The sequence below is a fragment of the Macaca thibetana genome, chromosome 12 (genome assembly GCF_024542745.1).
Source record: "Macaca thibetana thibetana isolate TM-01 chromosome 12, ASM2454274v1, whole genome shotgun sequence".
Lineage (NCBI taxonomy): Eukaryota > Metazoa > Chordata > Mammalia > Primates > Cercopithecidae > Macaca > Macaca thibetana.
Window position 1 is genome coordinate 91,166,215 of NC_065589.1, and position 12,716 is coordinate 91,178,930.

The 12,716-nt window shown below is 34.8% G+C and overlaps 1 protein-coding gene across 1 annotated transcript in view; it reads left to right on the plus strand.

Annotated features, from left to right (window-relative positions):
• Window positions 1-7,557, plus strand: part of ARL5A (ADP ribosylation factor like GTPase 5A) — a 30,458-nt gene extending 22,901 nt beyond the window's left edge. Inside the window, exon 6 of the mRNA XM_050750361.1 lies at window positions 2,638-7,557. Coding sequence (XP_050606318.1) covers window positions 2,638-2,686 — 49 coding nt within the window. The 3' untranslated portion in view covers window positions 2,687-7,557. The remainder of the gene's footprint in view (window positions 1-2,637) is intronic.
• Window positions 7,558-12,716: the final 5,159 nt, after the last annotated feature.

Consider the following 12,716-nt stretch of genomic DNA (forward strand, 5'->3'; position numbering starts at 1 on the left):
AGGAAGCAAAAATAGCTTTGTAAACTCTTGAGTGTGGCAGATGAAATAGAGGAGGTTGGAAATAAGATAAAAAGCCAAAAGAAGGATAAAAATAGAGTACAATTTTTGTTGTTGTTTTTCCAAAATATGGTGGATCTGTATATACAGTCATTCACCCTATAATGATGTTTTGGTCAGTGATAGACCACATATATGACGGTGGTCCCATAAAATTAAAATACTCTATGTTTACAATAACCTGTTCTATGTTTAGATACGTTTCAGTACAAAAGTTCTTACTATTGGGTTATGGTCATCTACAGAATTTAGTACAGTAACATGCTATGTAGATGTGTAGCCTGGGAGCACCAGGCTGTATAGCACGGAGCCTAGGTGCATACTAGACTGTACCATCTAGGTTTGTGTAAGTACACTCTGTGATGTTCACACAGTGATGAAATCACCTGACACGTTTCTCAGAATGTATCCCTGTCATTAAATGATGCATGATTGCATTTAAAAGCAGAGGAAAAAAGAAATAAGCGATAAAGGATTCTAAATAGAGGTCTTAAGTTTGGGGTTCTTGAGGTTTTAGAAAAGGACAAAAGCGTGGGGTATAGACGAATTTGCTCAAGTGAGAGAAATCGTTTTGCTTTCAAGACCAAGATGACGGGTAAACCAAATATAATGAATTATTGAAGCCAAATCTTAATAGAAGGCACTATTACTGACATTTGGAAGAGCATAATTAGAACCTTAAAAAAGGTTTTTTAATTTAAAAAAAAACCTGTTCGTTAAAAAAATCACAGATAATACCAATTATCCATGTATTCATTTAAGTAAAAATATGTTAAATATTTCTTAGTCAAATAGTTTAGTATATATATCTTTGTCAAGCAAAAGCATGGATTTATAATATTTGGCAATAAAGACAAGTCATCTAGGATTGACATAGATTTAATTTATATACTTTGATAATTGTATGGAAAATGTATCATTAGTATGAACTCAATTTCATTTTAAAAAGAGGTAAAACAATTTTGTTTTAAAAATAGGAAGGTAATAGATGAGTTTGGTTTTGAGAGAAATGTTCTGTTTTTCTTTTATAGTTCAGCTGCCTTGATCTAAATTATTGGTTTTAGTATGCATTAGCGTTTTGATTCAGTGAATTGGAGATCACAAACTTCGGTGTGTGACTTCATTTGACTCCCACTTTTCCCATTTGCTAACATTGCCAACCTGGATTTCCTCTGTAACATTGGAAGGATTCTAATCTCAGTGTTGTAAAGATTAATTAAGAGAATGGATGTTAAGTCAGTTTCTAGTTTGCTATTAGGTAACTACTGTTCATTTATCAGTTTGGAGTTAAACAGTCTCTTCATCTATTATTTTTATGTACTATTTCCTGTCAGTAGTTTAAAAGTAATGAATCTAGTCCCAGGAGAAAAGCATGGGACAACCACCCCAAAACAACCATCTATTTACCTCATTGCTGTCTTTTTTCTATTTGTGTCTTCTTTTACATTATTAGACTCATACTTAACAAAAATCTGAATTGAAAAAAATTTATATTGTAACATAGTTTTTTGTGTCTACAAAAGCTTGTCATAGATAATACTTATTAACAGTTCTTCATTTTATTGTAACTTAATGTGTACAACCATTTCTCTTTTGCTGAACTTTTAGTTTCTTTTACCAGAATGAACATCCTTTTCTGTATTTTGGGTTATGTTCAATTACCAGTTGTTCAGTGATAACTGATGTTACCAATATGAAATTTTATTGCCTTCAAAAGTGTTATATACTTACATTTTATAATATTTATATAACATATTATGTGTATACTTTGTTTTAATAACTACAAAATATATCTTTTGTTTAATATTCTGCCATTTGTCATTTATATCATGAGCATTTTATCCTATTATAAAATGGTTTTATTTCCTCCATTTCCTGGTGATGAGAATTATGAAATCATTTTTGAAAGGAAAATTTTAAATATTTCATCATACAAATGTCTTGTAATTTATTTGTTTTCTGTATTTCTAGACAGAAGTTATTTTTCTATTAAAAGTACTTTAATGAACAGTTTTGTATGTAAGTCTATGTTTATGTCTGATTTTCTTTTTTAGGATACATTTCTGGAAGTAGAAAAAGATTCAGAGTATTGATATTTTAAATATTTTTGATACATATTGCCAGATATATTTTTGACATATGTTGCTTTCTGTGGGCACTCATTGTATAATTATAAAGCTTTTTAAAAGTGTCAGACAGCATTCCAGGGACTAGAGATATAACGGAACCAAAAGAGCACAGATGTATTAGCTGGGCGTGGTGGCACACGCCTTTACTCCCCGCTACTGGGGGGCTGAGGTGGGGAGATCGCTTGAGCCCAGAGGTCATGGCTGCCATTGATTGTGCCATTGCACTCCAGCCTGGGTGACAGAGGGAGACCCTGTCTTAAAAAGAGGAAAGACAAAAAAAGCACAGATGGATTATATATGAGAATATGGCTTCACTGCAGCAGCCCAAGCTCTGAATATTACTGATTTTTAAATCTTTGTTATTTAGCTAAATGAAAAATACTGCCTTTTAGTTTGCTGTTCATAGCTTCTTAGTTCAGAATTTAATCAAATGATTTTGTTTTCTTTATAGGTTGTGCCAAGGACTTGAATGGATGATGTCACGACTTAAGATTAGATGATCTCTACTGACCTCTTCTCATAGACTTTGTATAAATGAAGTGCTGGACTTTACCTGAAAGCTGCAAAAATTAATGGTTTAGATATATTTATAATAAACTGATTTAAACTTTTTCTATAAGAAGAAAAATTAAGACCACTTATTTGAAAACAAAGATGAAGTCTCACCTTCCAATTTACTTTCTTATTAGTTTTTTCCAAAGTAAGTTATTAAAGCTGTGATTGACGTTTTTCTCATAATGAATCCTCTCAGGACATTGTGTAGCCTGTGGTAAGTACAAAGGGAGAGGAAGACATTTTGAATTTTAAGAGCTTTATTATCAGTATAACCCTCCCTAGTTGAATGTTGTTTTCTTCTTGTTCCATTAAGTCAAAATACAAATCAGCACAGATACTCAGTTTCCAATATTTTAAAATGTAATGTTACTTATGAAAAGTATTTTGCTTAAGGTTGTGTGTGTATTGTGTATATACCTCAAGTTCAAGTTAATGGCATTGATTTATGTTCCAGAGAAAAATAACACAAATATTAATAATATCCTTCGTTATAACCATAATGAGATAAGTATTGGCATTGGTGTTCAGTGCCATTTTATACTTTCTCTCTATGTTCTCTGTATTGTACTAACCAACCTCCCAAATCATTGAGCTGCTTATTTAAAAAAAAAAAGGAAAAGGAAAAAGCATGACATTGCGTATTGATTTTTTGTTGTTGACCAAAATCACAAACATGGAAACACATAATTCAACAGAGTGGGATAGCTATCAGATTCTTGGCTTAGTATTACTAATGGGCAGGATTGTACAATGAGCAACTATCAGATTATTCCTTTCAGTGGTTCTTATGGCATCTAAATTACTGAATAAATTATTAATCCATTAATCAGTGAATCAAATTATGATTAAAATTATCAAATGAATGCTCAGCATTCATTGAAAACTGTTGTGTGAAACATGTCTACCCAGAAAAGTAATATTCTATAAATACTATTAAAAAACTTAGCTATATTATTTTTAAGCATTAAATTATACGTCAAGGAGTTAAAGTGAATTTCAGAGTAAAAGTAAGGCATGTTTCTGAGCAACATTGATAATTTCTTAATTTGTCAATTTCTTCTTATTTTGGTACTTGGAATATAGTGTGAGATTTTTTATTTCTAAATTTTGTTGTATCTATTACATAAATGCATTGACAATTATAAACTGCAAGTGTTTTTTGAATGATTTTAAGAATTTGGTTTAAAAATTGATTGCTACCATGTATTATTTGTACTAAGAAGTAACTTGACCCAAAACACCCTCTCTGTTTGCTTAGGGTATTTTTTTCAATGTCTGAAAGTTAGAGGTATTCCTGTCACAATTGTAAACAAACTTATCCTAAATGTGTTAAAACATATTCTGGGGTACTCTATCTCTATGTATCTTTCATGCCTTGAAAATCTGAAGGTTAATCCAAACTCACTTGTTTTAGCATATTTAAGAAAAAAAAAAAACTACTTTTAATATCAGCCTTTTAAGTTTCATGAAGATTTTGGTGAGGAATAATAGTATATACTTTAAATATTGACAAAACTTTGAAAGTTTTCTTTCTTTAAAATGGGAAATACTCAATATCTAAATCCAGGTCAGGCATGGGAGATCAGTATTTAACATTGATGTTTTGTATTTTATATTTATAATGTTCAAAATGCAAGCATAACATTTAATCTTTGTCCACATGGTTTTACAAAAGTAAATCTTAAATTACTAAGCTTTTCTCATATGTTCTCATACTTTTTCAAATCACTATAAAGAATTACTTGTTATCTATTAAAAATCTCCTTCCCCCAAATCCGTATTACGGTTTCACCAGACAAATATTCTGTGATGTAGCCCAGAAAATCCGCACCTTTTGTCCTTTTTATTTTTTAATTTGAATAATCATGTGCTTAGTCCCTTGGATTACTGCCACATCAGTTTAACACAGTATCAGCACATTACCTTGTCATCAAGAGATTGGCTCAGATTTATTCTTAATTGGATGTTTAAAGCATGCACTACCTTGTTACAGTTGGTTTAGTGGATTATTGACTTGACATCATGAGAAGATGTGTAATTTTATACTACATTTATAAAATATGATTTTGTTTTCTACCCTTCAAGGTAAACATTAAAAATAAGGTGGTATTTGTGTACTTGTACATAAAACCAAAATTATAGTTGGGAAGAAATAAATTTATATATGAAAATGTCAAAATCATTTTAACAGTATTATTTTCAGATAAGATGGAGAGGCTGGTGAAAAGTCATATTGGCAATTTGTAAGTAGTTTAAGTGGAATTAAGCAAAGGGAGATGCTTTTGGGTTTTTAACATGCCACTTTTGAGTGAAAACATCTCGTGGAGTCATTGTGTTCAGCTCTGAGAAGAACAAAGATTCATACTTCTGTACATGTGGTTGGATTTAAATATCCTGTTTTTGATACTAATTTTGAAAGTTATTTAACTTCTTTTGATATCTGGGCAAAAGTAACCATATGCTATAAGCATTTGAATATGTTTAATTTTGTCATAATAGCATCTGTGAAAGTGTATCTTACACATTATATAGAGGGTTCTTGTTTGAAATTTTCACTTCTTTTTTATCTTCCCAGTACATCTTGGTCCTCATAATGGGCAAAGCATACAACGAAGGCAGGTGGCTTAGGGGTTATAGTGGGGAAGTGGATAGGGGATTCATTTTCTTATATGACATTTTGCCTTAAGAATATAAGTGTTTTAGTGCTGCTGACTGGCATTTTTAATATAGGTAGTGAAAATGACTTTAGAAGCATGGGATGAAATAGAGGGAAGAAGAGTTTTTATTTTCTGGCCTTAAAAAGTGCCTAGTAGGTCATTTGAGACCTAGAGAAGTGCACAGAGCTTGAGCAAAGGCATGAAGTCCCTGACTTTCTTTTCCTTTTTGTCTCAGTATATAGTATTAAGATGCCTAGAAACATGACTCTATTGTCCCCTCTTGTATAGGCACTTTATGTTTCTTGCTGTCACTACAGCAACCACATACAGTACGGACAACCTCAAAACCTGTTTATATTAGTGTAAATAGAAAAACTATAGACAACTTTCTAGATTTCTCTGCAGGCATTTTTGGGAATGTATGTATAATAGGCTCTGCTTTGTATACAGGAGATAGTACCACATCATCGGTTATCTCCAAACTCCAGTCTTCTCTCAATTGCCCAGTTATATCTTGTCATCAATCCCTTTTTCAAGGCTGGGAAGAGACAAGTTTCTCCATGTAACTTTGACCCCTCACACTCTCCAAATGTAATCTGGATCTCCTTGCTTTCAAGATCAGCTTCCCCATAGCTCAGGTATCCCCTTCTCTCCTGTGTCTTCATTTACTATCAGTGAAGATATCTCTGTCCTGGAGGTTACTTTAAACTTTCTCTATAACCATTGCTATAGACAATGGTTTCCAAACCAGTAGTTTCTATGCAGCTTTTCTAGTTCCTTGCTATCTTCTCACCACTGACTTGAGGCAGTGATTTGGACTTTGCTCATTAGAGAGCATTATCAGAGATGTGGAGTCCATCAGAAGACCAGCTTGCAGTGTGAATAGCATATAGATGCCAATATTATAATTCTTTATATTTAACATTTTCATGCTTCTTAATTTAACTTCACATGTTGGGAAGTAGATTCAGAAACTTAGGAGAAATACCCAGACTCTGCCACTTCCTTGAGCTACTAGTTAGGCATGGGCAGGATTAAGTTTTGTGTGTATTATCTTCCCACTACCAAGAATGGTTATGTTTCACAGAATACCAGTTCAGTTTGAGTTGGAAAAAGATGCCAAACCAAATTTATATATAGCCTATAACCTAAGGGCATTCTTGAAGCTATTGCCCACATCCCATTTTTTAGTTCATGTTTACTTACAAAATAGAGATAAACATTAGATGTCTAAAGGAGTGAGTAATGAAAAGCCTGTCCTTACAAAATAAACCTGTTTAAATGGGCTTTAAAAGACATCAAAATAATCACTTGTCATGCATTGACTGTAAATAGAGATAAAGAAATACGTCTTTAAAGCTCCACTTATACAAAAATAAAACTTCTATATCATGTTCCCTCGAAGAATGTATGATAGTTTATTTTAAGACCATGATAATAGAGTAAAAAGGAAAGAAAGCCAGAAATTAGAATTTTGGATCCTAAAAAGTAACTTTCTAGTTAACCCTAAAGCCCTGTCAAATTGGGAAGAAATGTTCCAGGATACACTTGGATTAGTTATGCAGTATTTCTTATCAATTGTCTAGCCCTTGTGTATTGTTCTGAAAACTAAAATTTAAATCTTTATGCTGTTACCTGCTAGACATCCCGTTCTTTGGTAAAAAATTCCCATAGTCTGTACTCAAGAAGTGCCTAAAAATGGACTTGTGTTGATTTTAAGCCCATCTAATAAATTATATGTATTTTCTATGGTATCGTATGTGCTTGTCTTAACTGATGACATAGCCTAGAGGGTTTCTGTCACAATTTGTGCTTTATTTGAATAAAAAGTCTTTTTTTTCTTTTTCTTTTTCTTTTTTTTTTTTTTGAGACATTGTCTTGCTCTGTCGCCCATGCTGGACTGCAGTGGCGTGATCTCGGTTCACTGCAACCTTCACCTCTCCGGTTCACGCCATTCTCCTGCCTCAGCCTGCCAAGTAGCTGGGACTACAGGCGCCCGCCACCACGCCCGGCTAATTTTTTTGTATTTTTAGTAGAGACAAGGTTTCACCATGTTAGCCAGGATGGTCTCGATCTGCTGACCTCGTGATCCGCCTGCCTTGGCCTCCCAAAGTGCTGGAATTACAGGCGTGAGCCACTGTGCCTGGCCTGAATAAAAAGTCTTGAAATTGAAGACACTCACCTAACCCTCAACAAACCATGACGTAATGAAGCACAAGCCACACCATTTTGTCTCTTTCCTAATACAAATAGTCATGTCCCTGGCATTAGTTCATGCCGAGACTAGAAAACTGAACCCTACTACTGTTTTTTAAAAAACAATTTTAACAGAATATTAAACTGTATGTTTGAAATCATAAGTAAAAGTTTGTTGCTTGCATACGAGTAGCCTCTTGATTCTCATAGTGGTGATTTTGCATCGTATCATTTAGATGTTGAGCCATTTGTGCATGTGCATAAGTGCCCAAATTCCTCCTCTTTGTTTAGATTCTACTTACAAATCAGACTAATAGAATCTGAATACATTTATCATATATTCTTCCAGGGTTTTTTTTTTTAACTGACTGTAGAGTGTGGCTGTAAGTTCTGGGGCAAAGCTTGATTGTATTTTCAGTTATGTATAGTTACATTGTTTCATGTTAGAAATCATCGTGCATGGGAAGTAAAATGTGCATATGATTTTAAATTATTGTAATATGTACTATACCCTTCCCCTAAACTTCTTTCATTGATGATACACAGAATTCCTCTATTTTTGCTTGAAAATAGTCCTTTAGATTGGAGTAGCCTTTTCTTACATCCCTCTGTGGTTCCATGAGATGAGGTGATACCTGCAAAGCACTTTTAAAGATGTGTTTTAGGCTAATGTCCAGGATACAGCATTGAGGACGCAGCTATGTCTAATGAGGGCTCTGTTGGTTGCTAGAGATGAGAGAAATGTATACTAATCATTTTAATTTGTACTTAAAATACATTTTACTAATCATATTGATTTTAAATATGACATTCTTCTTGTAGATATTAATCTTTCTTGTTTATCATATTGTCCTAGAGAAGCCTAGATAAAAATGGGTTCCACCTAGTCTCTTTGTATAACACCTTCCCCCGCTCTGCTCCCCATCCCTGCCAATTGAGCTCTATGCATATTGACAAGCAAATAAGAAAATCTTTGGTTTCTTGTATTTGAATTTCCAAAACAATAAAAGGTTTTGACTTAAGATTTGCATGCAAGAAGAGGCAGAAATTTTGTCTCATCTTTTTATCATTTTGCGAACTTGTGTTTCTCTGTATGCTAGGAAAATTTTACACACAAGGAATGTTTGAAAAACAATTTTAGAGTGCCTGGGTGGCTTTTATTTGGTCAGTACTGATGTGTTGGGTGTCTAGGGAAATAATGCTTCAGGACCTTTTTAACAACACAGCTTCATGAATGACTGGGGGATATTTATGTTTGTGCTGAGAAAAGGGAGGGAGTGGACAGGTTGGAGTGGGGACCTTCATTGAAAGCAGCGCAGTCAGCTACTTTGTAGATGTGTTTTTTCATTATACTTATAACAATGTTCTTGTGTCCATAATTGACTGAAATGTCAAGCTCCAGGAATGCAAAGTGTTTATCAGGTGACCAGAAGTAGAACCTTGTTGATTATGAAATGGAAGAATAATGTCAAGGTAGTTGGGGTAAAATGACAAATAAGATTTTACTGGTGAATTTCCATGCTTAATATGTACATTAACCTCTTTTTAAGTTGCATGTTAATCTGGTATAACGTATTGTCTCTGGTTTATGCTTTGAGTAAAAAGGCAAAAAAAAAAAAGACGAGTTACAATTGTTACTCTGTTATGTACTATTACATATACCTTTTCTTTTAGAAAGGGTTAATTATAATTACTATTCACACCTCTGTGTTGTCAGTGTTTTTATTCTGGTTTATTCTCTAAATGTGCAGATTCAGTGTCGGAAGACTGGGATCCACATGGTAATTGAAAAGGTATGACAGCTGCTTTGTACAAATGACAAAAAGATTGTCCTGATCTTCTCTAGGAAACTTTTCTGGCACTGGTCAATTTATAGAGAGCTCTCTCTCTTTTATTTCTGAATGTTAGAATTGGAAATGAGCCTGACAAATTATGATCAGTTTGCATAGTTGATTTATTTTAAAATCTGAGAAAAGTTCAGTCATTTAAAATGAATATCATTAAAGTGAACATTCATGACCTTAGTTGATAGTAAACAGAAGAAAAAAGGGAAAAAGGGAGAGAGGAGTCAGCCCCAGTCACATGCTGACTTAAATATCGTGTTTCTCCCCTCCGCTAGAATGTAAACCGCAGGATGGCAATTATATCTCTCTGTGCTGAACACAGTGCCTGGTATGTAACAGGTGTTCAATTTATATGTGTTGACGAATGAATGAATGGATTCCTAATGTTTTTGTTGTTTTTTTCTACATCTTTTGTTCTCATAGGTAGGTTTTTTGTTTGTTTGTTTGTTTAACCTATGTGATTGCAGCATACTGCCTCGTTTAATTCTTACTTAACACTTACCTCAATTCTCATTTAATTCTGCCTAATTTCAAAAGGGTTTCTAGGTGACTATGTTTTCCTCATTCAGTCTTTTAGTAGAAATAGCACTTATTTCCTTAAAAATGGCTTAAAAGCATCATGCAGTGGCAGATATGTAGAAATTTTATGTATTTGAAATCTGTGTGGGCCTACATCAAGGAATGTAAGTAACATAGCAGAGTTTGTTGTCAGCATCTGCAGACATTGAAATAGTAAATGGTACAGCAGCTTTTTTGGAAAAACAGCTTTGTCTTCATCTTTTATGCTCATTCTTCCTTCATTTTTTGATATCTGGAATATCCCCTTTTTGCTGGTAAATAACTTTTGTCCCATGAAGTTGATGAGATTTTCACAACATTAGAATAACCTCTAACAGTCCTTTTGAATGTGTTCCTTATGATTGATTGCCACCCTTTTGGGATTCCATGAGGTGGGATGCCTAGGTGACTCATTATTCTCATCATCACATACTTTGCATTCTAGCAAATTGTTCTATACCAAAATTGATGTTTACCTAAAAAATCTTTTTGAAACACTTCTAATACATTTAGATCCCCAAATTATATTCTACTGTATCTCCTATATTATTACAACATTGCAATGGACATCTACTTAATGTGTTTTTTCATATTTAAAATTATTTCTTTTGGCTGTAATCTCAGGTGAAACTATTAGATTAAATGGTAGGATGGGATTTGAGGGTGCCTATTTCAAATTTTCACTAATATGTTAAACAACAAAACCCTTTCCAATTTAACAGAGGGATAAGCATATTGTTATATTTTGCACTTAGACTATTTTTCTTTGCTGTTTTAATTTCCTCTGAATTGTTCTTTTGCTTTATTAATTTATTATGATCTTGATGTTATTGTGAATATATTAAATTCTTAAAATAGTAAATATAAGTACCATGTGCTAACCAATTTCGCCAATGGAGCTTTGTTTAAATAGTGAATATATTATCTCTTGTCGTGTTTTTGCAGATGTGTGTGCAAAACACATCCTAGTATGCTGTTTACATTTTTATAATTATCTTTTCAGCATATAGAGTGGTGTGTTTTTTGAGACAGAGTCCCACTCTATCACCCAAGCTGGCATGCAGTGGTGTGATCTTGGCTCACTGCAATCTGTGCCTCCTGGGTTCAAGCAGTTCTCCTGCCTCAGCCTCCCGAGTAGCTGGGATTACAGGCATGTGTCACCATGCCTGGTTAATTTTTTTGTATTTTTGGTAGAGACAGGGTTTTGCCATGTTGGCCAGGCTGGTCTCAAACTCCTGGTCTCAAGTCATCTGCTCGTTTCAGCTTCTCAGAGTGCTGCGATTATGGTTGTGAGTCACCACTCCTGGCCTAAAGTGTTTGTTAATGTAAAAAAATTAACAGCCAGGTGTGGTGACTCACGCCTGTAATCACAGCACTTTTGGAGGCTGAGGTGGGCAGATCACTTGAGGTCAAGAGTTTGAGACTAGCCTGTCCAACATGGTGAAGCCCTGTCTCTACTAAAAATAGAAAAAAATTAGCTGGGTGTGGTGGTGCACGCCAGTAATTCTAGCTACTCAGGAGGCTGAGGCATGAGAATCGCTTGAACCTGGGAGGCGGAGGTTGCAGTGAGCCAAGATCACGCCACTGCACTCCAGCCTGGGTAACAGAGTGCGACTTTGTCTTAAAAAAAAAACAACAAAAAACCTTACAGGCTGTGCACCAAGGTGGCTCACACCTGTAATCCCAGCACTTTGGGAGGTCGAGGCAGGTGGATCACCTGAGGTCAGGAGTTCAAGACCAGCCTGGGCAACATGGTAAAACCCTGTCTCTACTAAAAATACGAAAATTAGCCGGGCGCAGTGGCACATGCCTATAATCCCAGCTGCTCAGGAGGCTGAGGCAGGAGAACCACTTGAGCCTGGGAGGCGGAGCTTGCAGTGAGCCGGGATTGTGCCACTACAGTCCAGCCTGAGAGAGAGAGCGAGACTCCATCTCAAAAAAAAAAAAAAAAAAAAAAAAAAAAATCACGTAAGATATACATGACTCCTTTGAGTGAAAATCAGAAAAGAGATATAATAAGCCAAATTGAGATAATTAAAATTATCAATTTTCCCAACATTCTAAGAAAACCATTATCAACACTTTGAGACATATAACGGTGTTTCAGTTAGCAATGGATGACATACATGGTGGTGGTCCTGTATGATCGTAATGGAGCTTAAAAATTCCTATCACTTAGTGATGATGTAACTTGTAACGTTGTGGCACCGTTTGTTTTTAAAATAAATTTAGTATAGCCTAAGTGTAGGGTGTTTGTAAAGTCTACAGTACTGCACAGTAATGTTCTAGGCCTTTACTTTCACTCACCACTGACTCACCCAGAACAACTTCCAGTCCTGCAAGCTCCAGTCACATTAAGTGCCTTATACAGATGTACCATTTTTTAATCTTTTAAAGAAATTTTGTATAAATTTATGGGGTACAAGTACAATTTTGTTAAATCTATAGATTGCATAGTGGTGAAGTCAGAGCTTTTTTTTTTTTTTTTTTTCTTCTTCTTGAGACGGAGTCTCGCTCTGTTGCCCAGGCTGGAGTGCAGTGGCCGGATCTCGGCTCACTGCAAGCTCCGCCTCCCAGGTTTACGCCATTCTCCTGCCTCAGCCTCCTGAGTAGCTGGGACTACAGGCGCCCGCCACCTCGCCCAGCTAGTTTTTTGTATTTTTTAGTAGAGACGGGGTTTCACTGTGTTAGCCAGGATGGTCTCGATCTCCGAGCTTTTA